The sequence below is a fragment of the Megachile rotundata genome, chromosome 3 (genome assembly GCF_050947335.1).
Source record: "Megachile rotundata isolate GNS110a chromosome 3, iyMegRotu1, whole genome shotgun sequence".
In the NCBI taxonomy this organism is placed as follows: Eukaryota; Metazoa; Arthropoda; class Insecta; order Hymenoptera; family Megachilidae; genus Megachile; species Megachile rotundata.
The window spans coordinates 6,852,224-6,874,288 of NC_134985.1; the positions used below are offsets into that span (position 1 = coordinate 6,852,224).

Consider the following 22,065-nt stretch of genomic DNA (forward strand, 5'->3'; position numbering starts at 1 on the left):
CTCTCATTCTTGTCCTACCTGTATATTACAGTAGATGCTCTAAAATTATAAATACGATCGAATTCGCGTGAGACACCTGATCTGTACATCGCTAGGAGGGTGTTAACGCTCGTGGTTGAAAATAAATTCGTTCGAGCCTTGTATATTGCACGTGGTGTGCCGACTGAATTTGTTCCTATTATACTATCTATGATTATTTCCTTACTCGAAGGACCATTCCAAACTTGGAGACTACAAAACTAATACGAGTTGTTGCTGTTGCTAATGTTAAAAGTCGAATGTATATTTCTTACGATCATGAAAGTGCAGTATACCTGTACAGTTTTTACTGAATAGGGGTGAGGGAAACAATTCTTAATTTCTATTGACTATACAAAATGGAAATGGAAATGGAAGCTTGAGTAACGTATGATGAACCTGGGTTTTCCCAAAAAATGACCATAGCAAGTAATAAAACCAACAGTATCTCGACATGAATAGAAACTGGAAATAACGGACTCTATTACGAAAATTAAGGTTTCTGGTAATCAGATGTAAAGCAATAAACTAAAATACTCGATAGAATGCAACGACTCTTTGGGTGTTATTGCTGCTACAGGTAAAGAAACTAACCGAAGGTCTGACCCCTCGCTATGGGATTATATTCTAAAACTTAATAGTGGGCCTAAAAAGAGGCTTAACCAATTAATGCAGATTTGAAAAAATTTAAGGAGTAGTGGAATTAATCATGTACCAAACATAAGAAAAATCATGGATATCCAATAACGATAATCTGTGCGTACGTTTTTCACAAATATTAAAAAAGATGAAAAAGGATATTAAAGTAAAGATATCTAAGAGAGAAGAAATATTTTATAAATATTAACAAGTACTAGGAAAGTATCCACTTTTCCTTTGATGAGTTTGGCTAGGAAATAGAAAAACTAAATGTAAATCTCTACCTAGTTTTAGTTGATTTCACCACTTCACAAAATTCTGTTGTACGAAGAAAAAGTTTCTGCTCACATTCGGACTATATTCAAAAGAACTTGCTGAAGTTCTAAATAAAAATTAAAAGTTTTGCACTCAATTGTCGCCTATAATGTAACATCGTTAATGTCGAAACGCGATTTAAAAGTGCGTGTACACTGTTACGTGCGGGAAGCGCGCGTATAAAGCCTCGAAGATTTGTTTGCCCTAACAAAATTAATTATTACGGGACTTAATGTTTTTGTGGATCCGGAGATACGCTAGTCCCATACGGGCCCTTTTACAAGATCGCAATGTTTAGAGGATATGACGGAGGCAATTAAAGAAATGTAATTCAAAATAATTAGAAAATACAAAAGATTATATTTTGTATAATAAAATATGAAATGGTTAGAATGGTAGCGTATATGATATAATGTGAATCACAATGAACTGAACAGAAATATTGTAAATATCCGAGACGCGCAATTCGTAGATTTGAAGGAGAAACAATTACTCAAATACAAAATAAAATTATAATTCAGTGAGGGAAATCCCAAAGTTAAATAATTAACTACTGATTTACTTGCCGAAGAATTCATAAAATAGCTGGAAGAATAAGGGAAACAACTCACCGAAATATGTGTACTTGAATGAATTTAGAATTAACAACTCCCTTTGCAAAATGTGAAATAACGGCTGCGCCTGGTTCCTGGGAAGAACACACACACATGTAAGCGCTCCACCAATGAGAATTTTGAAAATGACCAATTGTTGAATTCAAATAAACTATAAAATAAAATTATACTTTAAAAATTAAAAAGAATAAACTTGAATATAATTGAATGGAAAAATAAAATAATATATTGAATTAAAATTTAACGTGATTATTAACGTGATTATTTAACACGAAAGCTTTACGTGAAGATAGAGTCTTTGTCTGAATTTTGCACTTTAACAAATTCAAGAACAAACTCGTCTCTAAGCCACTTCACGGACCCTCGACACGCACCTCGCGATTATACACCGAAGAGTGTCGCAACTTGCACCTCTCGAAGAAGACCAGAGTGGGCCTAGTCCGAAATTGTTTATGTTGTATTGATATGCGTCTAACGAATTAGGCTGCGAGACCAATGCGTAAGAGACCGTGATTCGTTAGTTAGGTGGTGATGGTGGGTGCATGTGTTCCTCCCTTGTCCAGCTCTTATCTTTCTCTCTTCCTTTACATATAGTTCTTTCCTTTACCCTTGAGCTATGGATTGTTAATTAGCTATTGAATAATTTTAGATGCATAACCAATACAATATAAAATGTTAATCTGTAAACATTATAAAAATTTAGAATAAAACATTATCTATTTCGTTTTACAATTATTAAAGTTAAATCGCGCTCGGTACTGTAACTATTGTGGAACTGATTGACGTGTGCGTATTCATAATAACGGTATAAAGAAATACTATGGGTAATTTATATAATTTTGTACTGTTACAAAGACAATTTCTATTATAATTTTATATTGCGTCGCGGGCCCTTGAGGAACATTCTAGTACGCTTGGCGTTATCGGACCACACGAGTGCGACTTCCGTTTATATTCGGCGGTTCGGAGAAATAAAATGATCTAAGATCTTAACCGTGGGACCACGTTGATTTCAAGGAAGGAATGTGTTATATTAACAATCTTAGTTTAGTCGCCAAAAGATAGTCTATCTAATAACATAAAAGACCGTTACTGCGTTCGATCAGGGTGTTCCCAGAATGCAATACGCATTATCGATACACATCCGGTCGGTGAGAACTACAAAGGAAATTTTTGAAAAATATTCCTGTTCGGAGCGTAACAACACCCTCTGGTTAACACGTTTTCGAAATTAAATACCATACAAATATATCTAAAGTCTAAAGTATACTCGAACAGAATCCCATTCACAAACTTGTATTTTTCAACTTCTGTATTTTATCTTGAAAAACGAAAAGGTAGATATTCAAATGAAGTTGTTATAATTTTCAATTAGTTATGAAGTATCCATAATTTTTTAACTACGCTTTTTCTGTTCATTGGAAATGAAGTTATAAAGTAAAGTGTATTCAAGGAAATTTTTATTAGATTCATTTTTACGTGTATAGAACAAAATCTTTTTTGCAAATGAAAGACAATTCTAGGTCACGGAAATATTTATCTCGCTTTAGAAAAGATGAAGTTATGGCAAGTAGATATCTCATAACAAATGAATTTTGATTCGTTTTGTTGATATCTTCCACCCCCTTGACAAATACTAATATTACGGTAATGAAAAATTTCACGTTAAATTTTAGATTAGAATCAATTTTTCGATCACTTTTATTTTCAGATCTTCACTGATCGAAATTTGTAATATCACACAGTCGGATTAGTAACAAATCACGTTTGCCACTGTATACACTCAACATTAGAACTAACAATTTTTGTACAATAACAGATAAAATAGCACAATATAGCAGTGAAAGTTATAGGAATGACTTACACTATTTTAATTTCGTCAACAAAAACTAATTTTGTTTCAGATAAAAATATTCATTATCTAAATGCTGGAAATTGTACCTTGAATTTAATAGAAGTTCCGTGAATTCGGACATGCCCTATATATGTATAAGTTTTGACGTAGTGTATGAACTCTGAACTTTGAGCGTAAATGTAATAAATTGCTTTTAGTTTTCAATTAGCAGAATGAAATAAAATGTTCATATAAAAATAACAACTTACTTCCTTTATGTTTCTTGCTCGAGCCCCGCCAAATTATATTAATTGAAAAAATGATCGTCACTTTTATATTTTGCGGTAAAGTATTTCAAAAAATGTGATCCTTCAAAGTTTTATCATTCGAATACAAAATAACAGTTTAAACTGAATTTTTGCAACTTAATTAGTGGGTTGATGCATAAATTTAACATAAGACAAAAAATAAACAGTTCAAAATTAAGCTCTGAAGCTCTGGTTTACACATATTTAAATGCATTTAATACCATAGTAATTTATATTAATTGTGCTTATTATATGTATTATTATTTGGAAGAGTTCATATAATAATTTCATGTTAAAAGTAGTTAAATAACTATTATCGTTTGAGCACAAAATATCTTCAAAGTTGAAATTCTCAATTTTTCTCTGAAATCAAATTTTTCGAAAACTGGAGTTAAGAACAAAAAGTGATGTGCAGATCTGGAATCGGCACATAAAATACTTGCAATAAGCTTTAGTGAAAACGAGTGATCCAAGCATTGAATAATATAATAAAATGTCTCCCATGTGCGGTAAACGACATATGTACACACTCACACAAAGTCTCTGTTTCTGATGCTATGATAAATATGAATAAATCGTGTATATCTATAAGTAGAACCAGTAACACAGATATGAAATACTAATTTTGTTAATGAATATATACATAGAATCTAAGGACTTTTTGTTCTATTTCTTTTTAGAAGACGTAAAATTGAAATAGGGTGTAAAGAACTCCACACAATTGAAAGCACTATAACATTTTCTTTCATATTGATTTTGAATCAGCTGTCACTGTAAAATTCTTTTCTATAATAAAGATAACAGAATCTTCATTGAAAACATTATTAAAACAACAGAATGTAATGGATATTTACTAATTTTCAGGTATTATTCTGGCGGCCGTAAGATGTTACGTGTTGCACTGTGTACCCTTACCAAGCGAGTCACCGGTGGCAACTCCGCTTCCACCACCGGCAAATGATCAAACTGGACTTTCAAGAGGCACATTAGACCTGCTGGTAGGCCATCAAAATCAACCAGAAACCGATGCTCTGATGCACACCGACCATCGTCATCAACACCATCAACACCACCATCACCACCATCACGGCAATCACAAGAAGAAGCGCAGCTCTCAATGCTCCCATTCTGATGAAGCCTAATGATCGACATCAGAGAACCGGCCAATTAATCGGATCCAATTAGTCGACGATGAAAGTACATCCGCTGGAAGAGAGAATCTTCCGAAGCGTCACAGACCAAAGTAGAAAACGAGAGATCACCAAGTAGATAAAGCTTTTGGAAAGTAAACCAAAGTAAACCTTGAGAGGAGATATTCATCTCCCGGGACAGTCTGTACATGTATATTATACTCGATTCTTTTATCTTTTGTAACTTTCTATATATACATATATTCATACATATACAGTACATACTATATATATATATATGTATATTACGTGTAACACGTAACGTGTACTCAGTTTGAAATATCGCTGAGGAAAGTGCACTTTTCTATCTCGTATGCTAGCTGAGCTTTATCTAACCTCGATATCACTTTATCGGCCACTGATATTTGCTTTTAGATGGAAATCGAGCTACCCCAAGAACGTGAACTTCCTTTCGGATGTAAATTATCCGGGGTTGAGAAAATTTGAAGGGTGAGAAGCGACAGTATCTCTTGTACGGGCGATCTTTTTAAATCCTTTTTTATACCCGTTTCCATTGGGTTATAATTAACAGAAAGAATATAAAAGTAATTGATTAACAGATTAAAATGGAATATTCTGCTCTATTTGATCTACATTTTCGAAGCTTTAAACGAGTTAAATATCTGTGGTGTCTGTTGGCTCATTAGAAGAGAAGATGGAAATTTGACCTTTGAGGTCTCACGGTATGTCCAGTCGTATAAACAATTCAGAGAACCTCTTCATTACGGTTTCTGTCGGTTCATTAGAAGACGTGAAAAATTAATCGCCTCACATGTAACCTTTGGGATAGCTTATTACACGGTTGGCCCGAAAACTAAGATTTTACCTGAATTTTATCCAGATATTCTTTTTCATATCTTGTTGCATTTTGGTCATCGAGTAACACAGTAGATGTAAATTGAAGTGCTAGAGAATTTGTAGAAGACAAATGAATGTTACTGTTTTTCCACGACGATAGCATTAAACTGAGACGCGAAATGAAAGGGACACTTCTTGCTAAGCACAAAGCACCCTGCACACAATCGTAAACAATTCGTTGCCATTATGAAAGACAAGTTCTTTCCTTTCGAAAACCAATGAAAGCTTTGTACAAAGAACATGTTACGTATATAGAATAGACGTGCTGTATGTATATTTCGTACTAAACGATTGAAACATGAACAACTTGAGAGAAAATACCAAAATAAAAAGAATAAAACATGACAGAAAATGCTTGAACGTCGTTATAAAAAGAGGGTAGGTATCGAAAAATAAATCAATTTAACAATTGGTTTAAGTGATAACACTACCAAAATTGACGAGAAAATTAAAAGTATTGAGTACGATTTTACGTGCCAATTTATAATAACTTCAAAGTGGTTCTGTTGAGTTGTAATATTAAATGACGATAGTATATTCTAATAAATATTCGTTCTTGTTGCAATCTTCTTATGTAGCTTCTCACGTATGTTAACATATATCCAAACATACGTGTATATGTAAATGCGAAACGTAAGATAAAATGCGACGTTAAAGTCTAAAACTATTGGCCTAGTGTCAATAACTTTACAAAGAAACTTCATAAACATCTTTCAAATTTCATGAATCGTTGCAGCATATTTTTTATCGTTTCGTTTATTCAGGGTGTTCATGTTATTTAAAAATCTCTCGATCACCTCACTGAATCGTACGATATACATACCTATACACTCAAACCAGAGCACAAGACTTTCGTTAGAAAATCTATTTTACTACAAGATGTAGTAAATTATAGCACATGTTCATTGAAAAAAAAACAAGTTAGAAATTTTGAAACGTGTCTACGAAAGAGAAATCTACCCGATTCTTTCTGGACAACTGTTGAATGTTTTTCTACTTTACGACGTACAATAATTTCGATATAAAGAAATTAAAGAAGCTTCGATGGAAAACCTTCTCATGGCTGATCAACGGAATATTCTACGGAAAATAAGTACTTTTCTAATAAAAGTATACAAATGTATAACCGTTTATTCTTCGAATTATTGTGCACCAATACATTTGTTTTTATAAAGATACCCATAAAATATACATTGTAATGCGGCGTATTAACAATTATAAATTATAGGCAACTAAGTTATGATCTTTCTCAATTTTTTTTTTATAAGATTGTATATTAAAATTGAACAGTCATTAATCAAAATATACATCATTCGACCTCCTATCACACGTAAATGTAATTTTCCAATCTGTTTGCCGTTGGACAGCTTAAAATCAAAATACGAAGAAAGATGATGAATTTAGTTGCCAATTTAATGAATTAGTGATTTTCTGGCAAAGGCTCGTTGATCATTCATGAGAAGATTACGATGCTGATCGTGGAAGCATCTGTCTCGACCAATCACGTGTGTACAAGGCCTATTAGAAAGTAACATGATCGTTTTGTGAAGGAAATGGTACTTAGAACGTTTTTGATATTCTGTATGAGACTCGTTAGATTGATTTTTGTATGTGTGTATATGATTATCGTTATTGATGAATTTCCGTCATGACCAATTAGATCTTTACAGAAACTTATGGAGTGTTAAAACTTTTTGTAAAAACTTTATCTATTCACGAGTCATTGAAACTTTCTAAAATTTAAATTCCTTGAGAATGGTAGTTGTACATAATGTGTACAAAGAAAATTTTAAAAGCACATTCTCTTTTTTTAGTATTAAAAGATACCTTGTATGTATTGTTAGCTATTATGTATCGTTTATTCAATTTTATTAACTGAACTTATACATATTATTTGTAACATTATGTAGAGTATGCCAAAACTCTGGTGACGCTTAAAAGATATGGATAATACATAAAATATATTTTATCTGCGACTGCTTCAAAACCCCTGTGATGGTCATGTTTGAATATTCAAATGGAGTGGTATATCTTTTTACATATATTTTAAATTGAAAGTCGAGATAAATCATACAAATGTAAATATCGATATTGATTTTTCTTACATTGTATTTTAAAACTCATCTACGTAGAATATCTCGAAGAGAAGTGCGGTATAAAGAAACGATATGCAGTTAAAAAAGAAATATAAAAATATGTAACATTTCCACTTCTTACGAAAGCATAAATTTACACATATTGTGACTTCGAAAAATCAGTTCCTGCAAAAAGAAATCTCATTTAAAAATTTAAATATGACTCACAAAGGGCTTTTTGAGGTAACTCCAAATATAATGTAGCAATGATCGAAACTATATAATTTACTTGAAATATTATTTGAGACATTAGGCGTTATCAGATTTTTGGCACGTCCTGTATAACAACAAAGATTGTATAAGTTCGATTGTACCTGATCTCCAAAGTTATTGGGCTAATTTTGATAAAGCATTCGCTGTTCACTACCGTATTATCTCCAAAATATGTAATTATTATTGAAACAGAAATAGTAGATCCGTGGCAATATTGTGACGCTATGTGGCCGGTTTTGCTGAAGAACATCTTTAAAATTTTCTCCATATCTTAAATTAACATGATTGATGTTAAATTTCACTTTGCGGCACACAAAATTGTTGACTTCAAGTTATTTAATAGTTTTTGTACCATCATTTAACACATTTGTCATCTTAGAATATAAGAATACAAGTTTTAATGCTAGGAAACCAGCAGTTAAAAAGTTATGCGTATGTAAAGTTGCACTTTTAGCTAATTTAACATGTGAGTGTGATACCATATTGACTTCTGTCTATAATTTGATTAAGCTACGTTTATGAGAGTTAAAATGATTCTATAATATCGTGTATTTAACCAGTTAAGTGTGTTTGACGACTATATACGTCATGGAGATGTGGCAGAATTTTATGTCATGACAACTACATCCGTCATGCGCAAAATTTTATTACAATTTGATACTTAAATTGTAATTTTGACGGAAACTAAATTATATTCGTAAATTGTAATATGTTTAAAATTATTAGACTTCAACACGAAATGAAATAAACAAATAAAAGGTGTAAATGATTTGAGATGGATTCATAAATATTTGAGAGCTAACTCGTCATCGCTTGATTATCACAACACACTCTGGTGCGCGCTTTGCAAAAAGATCGCCACAGTTAACTGGTTAACAAACAATTAAAATCTGTTTACAACTAGTGACCAAAAAAACATGTTTTTTACTTTAATGACATTCTCTACATAATCAACTAGTGGAGCATAGGTAAAAACCAATATCGCGTCGCAGTAAGCAAACAAATACGCCAAAAGCGTTCAAATTGATATATGCAAAACTTTTTATATATTAAAACTTGTATTTTTGTATTCTACGCATCAAAAATGATTAAATGGTCAAAACAGCCAATAATTTTGTGTGAGCCAAAGTAAAGTTTAGCCACGATTAACACTGGGATGATGAAATTATAGTAAATAACAGAACTACTTATTATCGATATTTAAAGGGATCAAGGGTTTAAAACTGCTATCTTACTTTTATAAGTAATTATTATAGTTTGATTGAATATATTATCTTTACATTGATTATCTTATTTTTACAATCACACATTTATGAATAACAGATAACGGTGGGAAATTCTGCTAAGAAATTGTAAAATGATTAAGTTCCCGAATAGTTTCTTATACGAACGAAAATTAAATATTATTTCACATTTTGGATTATATATTAAATATTTGCAAAAATTTTCCTGGCCGTGCTGAAATCCAAATATGTACAATATATTTTGTAACATGTGGTACCCACTGTAGAGGTGAACAGCGAACACATAGTAACAGAAAAAATTAATATAAATTTTCAACTTTAATCATAGTTATCACCACTTTTATGTTTAAACGATCCATAATAACTTATCAACGAGTTTTCAGTCTTTCCAATTTCTGAAACATGAATTTGTTCAATGTACGTCGAATTTGTTGATCGCCTCGATGTCGAATACATAATTTTAAATTACTTTAAACACAAAGATCTGCAATATAAAAAACAAAATTCTGTTATACGAACTGAGAATTTTTAGCTTCTTTTACAAAGACAAGTGTGCGTGACTTGTTAAAACATAAAAGTGCAGATAATTTTGAACAAGGTTGAATCAATCAGCTTTTCTTTGAATTTGTATACTCTATCCACTTTAAATTGAGTTCCTCATGTTGTGTAGCACATGTGGAATTATTTATATTGTACCAATATTGTTATTAATATTGTACCAATTTTTAATGTCAAATGTCAAAATACGACAAAAATTTTTGCAAATAGCTAATATTATGGAAGAATCCGTTTATGTGTTCCAAATTATTCTCGACAAAGTACGAAGATATTTTGTAATAAGCGATAATTAAGTTTCCATTGTAACAAAAAATTGATAACGTTTACGTTATTTGCACAATCACATAGTATTTATTATTTAGTAACGATTTCAGGTCAATGTATTGTTATACTCTGTTATCTGGTATTGTTAATTTCTCTATTCGAACTGTCGATGATTGTACACGGGCGTATAGTGGATGAAATAAGTATTGCCACATCCTTTTTGTAAATGTCGTTAGTTATTAAAGAATTTTATTAATATGTATATGTACTTTTATGTCTTTCAATGTACACTAATTATATATCGTAGCATATTACTTAATAATAATAGCAATATAAATTATAAAAAAATAACGAAAATTTTATAGTCAAGAAAATATTAACACAGGCTGAGAACAAAAATTAAATACTTAATGTTTAAAATTAATACAAACTAAAAAAAATGATTAATATTTCCTTTCGCTTTAATAATATTCTGTAATCAAGTTGGCAACAGAGAGACCAATGTATTGTTTATTATATGATATACATATTTATAATATAATATAATTTACACAAAGATTATATAAATTGTAACATAATTTATAAATATGTTTATTTATATTTGTTTCCTAAAAGTGGCGTAAAAAGTATTTGGAAAGAAGGTACTGTAGAGCTAAATTGCAGACGTGACTGCCATAGTATCTTGACTATAAAATTTTCGTTATTCCTTTATAATTTCTGTTGTGGTTATTATTAAGTGATGTATTTTGGTATGCAGTTAGTATATGTTATACAACATAAAATGATATATAGGATCTTAATAAAATAATTCAATAATTACAAATATTTAACAAAATTTGGATGTGCCAATACTCATTTGATCAACTGAAAGTTTGATATCAATGTAATATAGAAGTATAATTAATTATTTATACTAGTTCTTGAGTTTTTTGTTTTAAAATTCTTGATATATTAAAGTTAGAAATGTAAAATTGGTAATTTGGGAGAATTAAAATGCTCGTATCTTATGATTGCTTTTAACGTACATAGTGTTATCTTGTAAAGGAGAATTTACAGTCAACATTTTAGTCTGTTTATAATATTATTGTTTTACTCCTATTTACAAAATGAATTCTTGTACTTTGTCTGGAAAACCATGAAATCTACTGTAAATTGTATAAACTTCACATTACTGCTATCTCAAATTGTAATATGTAAAAACTTTTAATACGTGGCGTTAAAACAATGAATAACTATAGTTACTGATAAAAATTAAGAAACAAGAAAGTTATACCTAATTTTATTCTATTACTTATTTATTCAATTATAGCTATAAATAGTTCGAAATACATCCCCGCATCATGATAACTCGCATATACACAAGTAAATACAACTTACTTCCTCTACATAATTGAATTAATATGTTACACACCTAATAATACTCATACTTTCGTATTGTTTCTTAATTATTATCAGTAATTATTGTATACATAACAGATTATACATTTGTAATCTGTTCACTTGATTTATCAGTGAATTACTAATTCGAACCGTGAATATTTTAACAATGACGCGTTAATAGATAATTATATTACACGGAAACTTCTTCGGTCCGTCGCAACTTTTAATTTTGAACTTTTAATGTACGATAAAGAAGTTGTGTGGTACAAAGCATTGCGTATGTGTATGATCATTGAATGATTGAGAGTTTGATTTCCTCCACGAATTCAATTTCGAAAAGCTTATTCGCTTCCCTAACACCTTATTTGATGTTTAAAGCGTGATGAGATATAGCTTAAAATCGTGTGCCTGTTCGTGAATGTTAAATGACAGCATATTAGTAAATTAGGAAGAAATTAGGACTTTTGTAAACATACATGTTGTTAATTCACATGAATCATTCTCGATTAATCTTGTAGTAACTGAACTCTGTTATTAACATTGTGTTCGATTCGAAAAAAAAATATTAAAGGGAGAGATACAGAGCGATAGGAAGAATAGACGAAAAATAGTTAAGGAACATCGCTATTGAGTATTTACACTTCGTCGATACATAACTTAGCACTTGCACCCAACTTCGATGTTATTTTTTGGAGGACAGTTTTGGGAAGAAGGAGGGAATCGTAGCAAGTATTTCCGATAATCTTACGACGCGACATAAAATGCGGTCTACATGTGTCTTTCGAATAACAGATATTTAAATTATCTATTTACACTGCAATATTTATACTTAAAACAGTTACAAATTCTTCTGTGACCGTACATCAAGAAGATTTTCATGGGAATCCTCCAGACCAGAGCGAACGCGAATATCTTTTAAAAATTAAGAATGTTGACTTTTCTAAATCTTTATGAATCGTAGTATCGTACCTAAAAAATTTTCAAATTTAGAAGTAGAACGTGGATACAATTGTAACTGTATCATGAATATAAACATCGTGGTTTTAATTGCATGCGTTAATCTAAAGTACAAAATGATGTATTCAATTTGGTGCGTTTTACTTGGAGCAATATAAGCTGTTAATGGTCTAAACAAAATTGTACTAATTTACAATGTTTTACACCAGTTATCTGGACGTAACTGATTATATAAATATTGCGAGAAGTATCAAACTATTCTTTTCGTATCAACTTCATTTCGAATGAAATATTTGACGCGAATAAAATAGAATATCACGTAACATAAGGATAGTTTGTTAATATTCTTCGAAACAAAATATGTCAGGTATCTGCAATCTGGATTTGCAAAAAATATGTTTTAGAATGTACTGAATAAATACATAAGTATGAGTATTCATTCGATCTTCTATTCAGAGGTGAATATCGATGATTAAAACATCTCTTTTCAAACGTTACTGAAATCAGCTAGTGTGATATGTCAAAAAAGCGATAAATATTTTAAAGTACTTATTTGTGTTCTATTATGTTACTTAGATGAAAGCGTTAAGTTAGATTTATATTAAAAACTCTTTATATTCAAAAATGAAAAAAAAATATACAAACAAATATTAAACTGTATATATTATCTATATATTTAGGTGAAAAATTTTATCTCTGTTATAATAAGAAAGAAAATATTACAAAGAGGAAAGTTCAGATACTTTTTTATAAATTAGAATGGCACAATTGAAATAATAATTTTAATTCAAACAAGGAATTGTATTTTACTGCGTTCTTATAATTAGTTGATCGAAAAAAGAAATTCTTCTTGATGTACAGGTGTGCACGTTCGACTACCGTTGGGGTCCACTTAAAGTTATTGAAAAAAAAAGAATTACATCTATGTATGTATATGAAAACAGTTTTAAGGAACTTTACAAAGTGTTTGCACTAGATGAATGAAGAAAAAATCTAATAGACCTCTTAATTTGTTCTCATTCACCTAGTGCTGGTGATAATATACGATATAATATAATACATATATATAAAAAAAAGTATATATACACACTCTAATATAGTAATACGGTACACACAAGAATTATTTCCGAACTAATAAGATATTTATTGCATATCTAATTATAAGTCGATAAGCTTAAGTACAGCGAAAGATGAGCACGTGTAAAAAGCTCGACCTTCTGTTTAAGCGATCCGTGTAAATAGTTTCATAATTTAAGCTCGCTAATAGACACCGTTCAATGTAAATTTTTTTACATGCAGGACTTTTGAACTTTTTTACCATTTTCTGCTGTTTTCGATGCTCTCGATAGAACCGACGAACATACATCTGAAGGTTTACGAGTTCAAATTGAAGGAATTAGGACAATTCGGATACGTATTTGTATTATTGTTATTGAATTTTCGACGAATATGTGAATACGGAATGATTTCATTAATTTACGCATCTAAAATACTTCGCGTTTCAGAACAATGGTATATCTAAGCGAAAGATTTTCAGTAAAAAGATGTATATGTTTTAATTCAATAGAAATTGTACACATATAGCAATCTGTATTAATACATGAGAGTAAAAACTAATTGCAGTTACAAAAATAAAGTACTCTGCAATGTTCTGAAAATTTTAATTCATAGATAGTTTTATATATTGCAAGTTTTATGTTTTTATTGAATATCAAAAATTCAGAACAGTAGCCCGAAAATTACATAAAAATAATATATGTAGAAAATAATTTATGGTATTATTTATTTTCAAAATATACGATGGCTTAAATATATATTTAGAAAGAGATGGACTATTTTTAAAGATTTAAAATACGAAATTTACATTGATTACATTGATTGACCGATTCTGGTGGTAAACCGCGTTACGAATTTCATAAACAGTGTCGAATAATCGAAAAAAATAAAGAAATATTTAAATAACATTACTATATTATTTATGCAATGTAGCAAACTGAAACAATCTAAAATAACTACATTTTGAAATTCAGCTATATATAATAATTTGTCTACAACTTATTATGACAGTTCATGTGTTAAATAAATATTTCTTAATCGTATTCTCAAGTCAAATAACTTATGGATTTCCGATGCAAATATTGAAATATTTAAGATGCGAAAATTACATGAAATCATACAGTATTTTATATTCGAATCGATCCTCGGTGATCCTTGACTGATTGGACGGATTACGTTTTCTTAAGAATCATTGTTTTCCCACACTAATTCCTAAATTTCGTCGGTTAGTTTTTCGAACAGAAGGCAGTTTTGATGCTTTTAATTGATAATCGCTAATTATTGTTACTGCGCCGAACTATTTGATAATCATGAATGCTACAGAGTTTTTAGATCTTTAAACAACATTACGCTTATAATTGATTGATTGCTCTGCTGGCGTGCTTTGCAGAGAAAACTCGTTTGTTCCTTATGCAACGCCGTCAAAACGTTTCCATTTCTATTCATCAATTTATTGACTTCGAAGTTTGATTACATTAACCTTTCACTAGCGAGAACTATATACAGTCTGTTTAAAATAAATGTAGGCACTGTTGTTTTAATGTCACTATGCGTTTAATTATAACGGTAGTCAAAGGAATTGTTGATCATAATTTCATTTTTGACACAATTTGATTAATACAAGATAGAGTCATCGTTTATGCTCCTGAAGAAATTTTTCATAACAAAATCACGAGATAAAGTCTTTATAATTTTTATTCTCCCAACAAACTGTTTCATTTTACGTAATCTACAACATCAAGATTTGCTGTTCATTGCTTATACCAAGATAGTTTAAGTTGCAGTGATACATGAAACTTGTATGAAGAATTTATTTAGTCCTCTATTATTTGTAATGATGACTAATGTTTCGAACCGTTATCTTTTAATAAAATGTAATTATGTACATATTATACCGTATCAAATCTTATACATATGAATAAACATTCGTAGCGATAAGGTAAAGTGGGGTAAGTGCAGACTGGTTTTTGTAAAGATTTTCAGTCTGCTATGTAAATACTTAACGCTGTCGATATCGAATGCTTTGCACAATTCCTACTATTTAATTAATATTAACTAGGACCTTAATTTTCCTTGTACATTTTGATTTTGATAGGAAATTGTTTAAAATGTCAACTACTCTGCACTTTCCTCGAAAATGGTGTAAGAGCGCAACTTGAAGTTAAATACTTTGAAACTTTATTTCATATGCAATGGGGCAAGAGCAGAATTATTAACAAATCTGCTATAAAATACTTTTGACTACATTATGCAAGTACTCTATACTGCAAACAAGTATTCTTAGCTGAAATATAAAAGGGGATATAGTGAAACAAAACAAGGAAACAAACATACTAAATGGAGAAATTTCGCTCATATTGTAATAAAAATAGCCTATATACGTACTTGCCCCGTTTACGAACTTACCCCACTTCATCTTATATCACTTTTTTGTAAATGAAGTGAAAAATTTCTTATAAATCAAAATAACTTGTGTAATTAAGATCGTCAGCAATGTCACACAAATGATTAGAACTCTTCTCATAAAACAGTTTAAAATACAAACTTTTACTTTGTGTTTGCTTTAACAGAAATGAGTAGAGATAGACCAGGTTCGAAACATAAGAATTTGTACTAAAAAGTAGTTCTACTGATAAAATTAACTTAATTCCAAGTATGTGCTTCTCAGAAAATTTTCTTTAATATTCGTCGTCATAGTTAAAATAAAATAAAATCTGAAATACTTTATTATAAAATAAAACTGCCTTTCTGTACTCTCTTTTTGTCAATATTCACAAGATTCAACGCAAAATTTTGTTATATACGTTTATTGTAAACAGACTTTCTGTATGTAGAATTCATAAAAGGAAACAGAAACTATTGGCATCTTCATAAATACCGATTTCATAAAATTCGAATTCAATATCGAATGCTTCTCTCCAAATCGACTAATTGTTTGTTAATTTATTTTTATATACAATTATTTAGAATGTCATAGTGTGTATACGTGTATAAAACATTGTTTACATTATGAATTTAATTATACATATAAAATGCGCAAATATCTCTATGCACAAATACATTAGTTTGGAATGTTACCTGACCTATTTTGTACACCCTACGTATTTCTAATATGTACTAAGCTTACTACAGCGGAAAGTTTAATTGACTTTGAAAATCAAATTATTGTTATAATCGATACTATTTCGTTATTGTTACGTTGTATTTTAAATATACATCTTACATCTTACCTTTGCTGTATTTTTAAGTTCTCCAATGAAAACTTCCTTAGATGATATTAAATAACAGAAAAATTTAGCGTAACATGAAAGTTGTAATTTAACACGCATAGCGGGAATCCATGATATTTAACCAATAATCATAGATAAGCTATAACGAAAACAATAAAAATAACGTATGTAATGCTTACAACAATGTTTACAACAATGTTTATAGGTATTCAGTCAAACCCTAATCGTATCTACGCATCTGTCACGCAACGTTAGATAGATATTTGATGACTTCTCAAAAACGTCTTCACAACTCGACTTTCTAAACTATTGTCAGCAACCTTACTAACAAACCAAAACGCATGCCATTCGCCCAAAGTCTATCTTTCCTTGAAGAAGTTTACTTCTATATCCTAAACTGTGCACCCCTTGTGGTGTATATTTGCGAAATCCATGTCTATCCGGCGGGTCAATGTACTGGAGCTCAACCATTCAGCAGCCTCGCAGTGTCTCAATGCCAAAATCCATTGAAGGACTCAAATCACTCAAGTGCTTGGATCATCTACATCTATTATTAATACTTACGGTCACTCATTGAGGGCTAAAGGTCTCACGATCCCATTCGCTCAGTCGTATCACCAATTAGTGTTTTTACCAAATTACGGACTGACCCTGATTGGTCCTCTATAGTAAACACCTCCACGGCTCGACCTTTCCCTCCAATGTTCGCAGGTCTTTCTTTTTGAGCAACTCGTGCAGTCTTGATACAGATCTTTCGTGGATACCAATTTACTCGACGAACCATCATTTCAGAGATTCGCGTGATATCCATTATCACTCAACAACTATCGTCATGAAGGCACGAGGATACATTTTGTACGTGTGGAACGAAGTCTTACAACCTTCGTTTGCCTCATCGTCTGTCATAAAGGTTCTAGAGTCAACATACGCTCACAATCTATTCTTTTATCACACTCACAATTCGAATACTACATTGGATTTGTGGGACGAAGCCTTACAACCTTTGTCTACCCGATGGGCTGTTGTGAAGGTCTCATCATAACCAATTGCTCATAGTCCTGTTTCCTATCAGATACCAAACTCAGTAAACTCTAAGTCACATTTAAGTCATTCAACTCATAAACAATAACTTTTACACAACATTTAACTCGTCATATAATATCCACCATTTTAACGAGTAGTAGAGTCGCATTAGGATATTCGTGGGAAGATGATTTCCGATCTTCGTCTACCTGATCGACCATCGTGAGGGTTCTTCCATGACCCAATGCTCACAAACGTAAGTAGTTTAAATGAAACACTTTCTTCTTTTCAAATGAACTCAGAAATCGCCTGAAGTTGTCACATGTGTATTATAAAATTTGGAAATTAACAAGTAGAAAAAATATGTGCAAACACTCGAAATACAGAAATATATTTACCATACCCAACATTCAAAACTGATTCTCATGAGATTTTATAATATTTTAGCTTTCAAAAAGTAGATTAGGAGATCCATGTTCATTGAAGTTGATAAAATTGTAACGAATTAAAAAACTTGCGAGATCAGATTTCAATTATGTGCTATTTTTACTATAATTTTTATTCGTTAAAATAATAGTAAATTTTATAAATTTTTTTAATTCATGAGAGCCTCTGACGCATTCAGTGCGTCATACTTATACAAACTGTGGATTTCGAAGAGAAATTTGTATCATTAATCAACGTTCTTGTAAGAATAATGTGTCAAAGTAAAATAATTAAACTGTATGTAAAGATTAAAATTGACAATAGCTTGACAATAGAAATTGACATGCATTTCATTATTATTAATGTTTTTGTAAAGCGAAAAGGTGAGTACAGCTAATAATTGTCCGATCTCTAAAATATACATGAAATCAATAGAATATAAAGGGAAGGAAATCGTGAAAAGGAAGATAATTTACATTTGAGTTATCTGCGAAAAGATAGTTCTAGATTGTTTCTAACAATGTGTGTTGAAAGGAATCATAAAAATAAATTTTTACTGATATGAATATTTTACTCATCTTGTCACTTTCGTACTGTCTCTTCATTTTTAATAATCTTATTTCTGAAAAAAAAAAACGAAATCTGTCCTTTACGTATAAAACATTTATTAAAAAACAAGATGCAGCTTGTATTATTTGATCAAACAAAAATTTATAATTTGCTCCATTCAAATGTTATAATTATTCTAAAGTGAACAAAATTCCTGTCCTTGAAGATTATTTTATCATAAAACGACGGTATTGAATGGGTTAACGATAAAATATGAAATAAGTTTAATTGCAAAAAGTATACTCTTCGATTGAAAAAGTACAAAGCAGACAAAAATACAAAAAAGAGTGACATAATCGCTCGAAGAGAGGTAAAAATGTGAAATTTACCCGAGACGAATCCACAAACATACATGCATGTATGCAAATATAAACACATACAAGAGTATATGTGTAGGGTGTCTGTTGTACGTGGGAAGTGCAGCATGGATGGATTTAGCACACTAAAATAAGAAAAAGTTGACATAAACATGTATACTTATATAACCTTGTGTTCGAGGTAAAAAGTATTTTATATTAACATGGTTGCTTACGTAGATTTAAAGAAATTGTCGAAGGGAGCAACTAACAGAGTTGAGCAAAACATAATCTGATTAACGGTTGAGTATTACGAGTAAATGAAATCAAGTCAGTAATTAACGTAATTAATAATTACTGAGAAGTCAGTAATGAATGATTTTTGATTAGCTACAGAGAAGTCAGCAGTGAATGATTTCTGATTAATTACTGATTGTGAGAAGACAGTATTGACTAACTAATCAAAGCTGGTAACCAAAGAACATGATAAACTATATATGCATACATACATATAATAATATGTATACATACATATAATAATATGTATACATACATATAATAATATGTATATAAATACTCTTATGATATGGTAAATATGCATAACAGTCATTATTATATGTATATGTTACCGTGAAAGACCGAAATTGGAGAATATCGACATTCACCGGTGAATGTCAACACATACCAAATACGTCGGTGAAAGATCGAATATTTGATTACATTCTTGCACATTCTGACCCTCACCGGTGTATGTCGACAATCACGGTTAGGTTAGGTTAGGTGTATGTCGACATTTACCGGTGTAAGTCAGAAATAAGAGTACAGTAATCCCCCCTATAACACGGTGTATGGGTTCCGCGTTATAGGAAATCGCGTTGTACGAGTATTCTCGTATAACGCGCTCGTATGACCTCGTATAACGCGTTATGTATGTGAAAATGATTCACGTTTATCTTTTCTCGTTAAGGAAGGTTTAAATCGAATATTAAGGAAAAACTATGTTATGAACGAAATATGTGCGTTTTATTAAAATCAAACTAAGAGCATTTTAAATAAAAAACTTATACGTATGTAACTAAAAAACAGTTATTTTCAAATAGATCAAATAATTCCAAAATAGTTTTATTACATGTTTATTCGCTGTCGGAGCTATCTGAAATAATGTTCCACGAACATCTTTTTTTAGTAGAATGTTCAAAAGTTTCACCTTTCGAATTTTTATTATTTTCTTTACTTAAGAGCATATCTTCTTGTTCGTCAAGAAAACAAAACAATATTAATTTAGAAAAGAAAAACGCAACATGGATATAAAGCGCGAAAAACAAATAGCCTCAACAAGATATAATCAATATTCTTACCATTCAAAAACTAGGAACACAAATTGAATACAATAATTTAATTTAATTTTATAAGAACGCAATTGATACAATGTGCAAACGTACGCGAAATTGATTGTGAACTGTCAAATTATAAATTTCGCAGTACAGAAATATAACGTGGGAATCCCCGCGTTATATGGGGGGGGGGGGAAACACGCGTTATACGAGGGACATGAAATCGCGTTGTATGAAAACGCGTTATAAAAGTACCGTGTTATAGGGGGGATTACTGTATTTAGCAAATATTTCGGACATACACCAAGCGACTATGCGAATGTTGACATTCACCGGTGAAAGTCGACATTCTCCAGATTTCGGTGTTTCACTGTAACATATATGTACAAATATATAATTAAATAATTATTAAATAATTAATATTTATTTTTTTCTTGCAAACTCTGTCTTCTATAATAATTAAATACAAACCGTAATTTGTAAGTATATATATCTGTATACAAATCTTTCAATCGAACAATAAATTTAAGCAGTAATTAATTATAACAAAGAATTGAAATATTGAATACTAAAAAATTATTATTATCATGTAAATTATTTGTGTATAAAAATTTAACTTAATTGCCATTTATATATAGAAATTCGCATACATAAATTATTTATATGATAATATATTAATACAGAAATTTCTCAACCAATAGTTATAGTATACAGGATAATCATTAATAATGAAATGATTATTATTATGACTATACTATTATTACGATTCTACTAATATATTCCTCGTTTTAAACACTCGACTGGTTTATGAGCAACATAAAATTGTGTATAAAAAAAGTTCTTTAACTAAAACTTATAACGTTATTGATTCCAGTAAAAAGTATATAAATCAATTAATTAATTAATTATTAATTATTTAATACATTCAATATTTAGAAATTATTGATTTTTAATTACATATTACGAAAATTATTTACAATTATTCATTTATCGCAATAAAAATTAATTCATTAACAATTACCATCATTACTTTCAATAATCAGAACAAAAAGTAATCACAATACAATTACTGCCTAAATCTATCAGTTAGAAACACAAGATTAAAACAAAATTAATTACTTATTTACTAATTAAAGAATGTATCAAAGAACTTTCATGCCAACTTCAATTCACACTAACAATAATGTACTCACTATTTTATTTGTAATACAACATTTTATTATTTACAAAATATAATTTTATAATTCCCATAATTTTATCCTAAAACTGTAAAATAATATCTGATTATTATCTGCACTTATCTGCCCATAAAAGTACAACATAAAACAACTTACAACTTGATGATAAGGTAATTTTTATTTTATTTTAGTATGCTAAATCTAATCCTATTATATCGTTTCTGCAACGACACTCCCTGTGTATACTATTTATTTCTTAAGAACTTACCGTACGTTTACGTACAAATCCATAAACACCTATCGCATAAACTACATATTCGTACAGGTCATAAATATGTACTGCGAAATCTTATCGTGTACGGTTAAAAAACAGTTTAGTAATAGAA

General features: G+C 30.2%; 1 protein-coding gene across 2 annotated transcripts in view; it reads left to right on the forward strand.

The window, feature by feature from the left end:
* The window catches only part of LOC100878605 (uncharacterized), a 352,447-nt gene extending 335,635 nt beyond the window's left edge, over positions 1-16,812 (forward strand). For both annotated transcript variants that reach the window (XM_076530211.1, XM_076530210.1), the window contains one exon: positions 4,593-16,812. In XM_076530211.1, the coding sequence (XP_076386326.1) occupies positions 4,593-4,870 (278 nt within the window). In that variant the 3' untranslated portion in view covers positions 4,871-16,812. The remainder of the gene's footprint in view (positions 1-4,592) is intronic.
* The last annotated feature ends 5,253 nt before the right edge of the window (positions 16,813-22,065 follow it).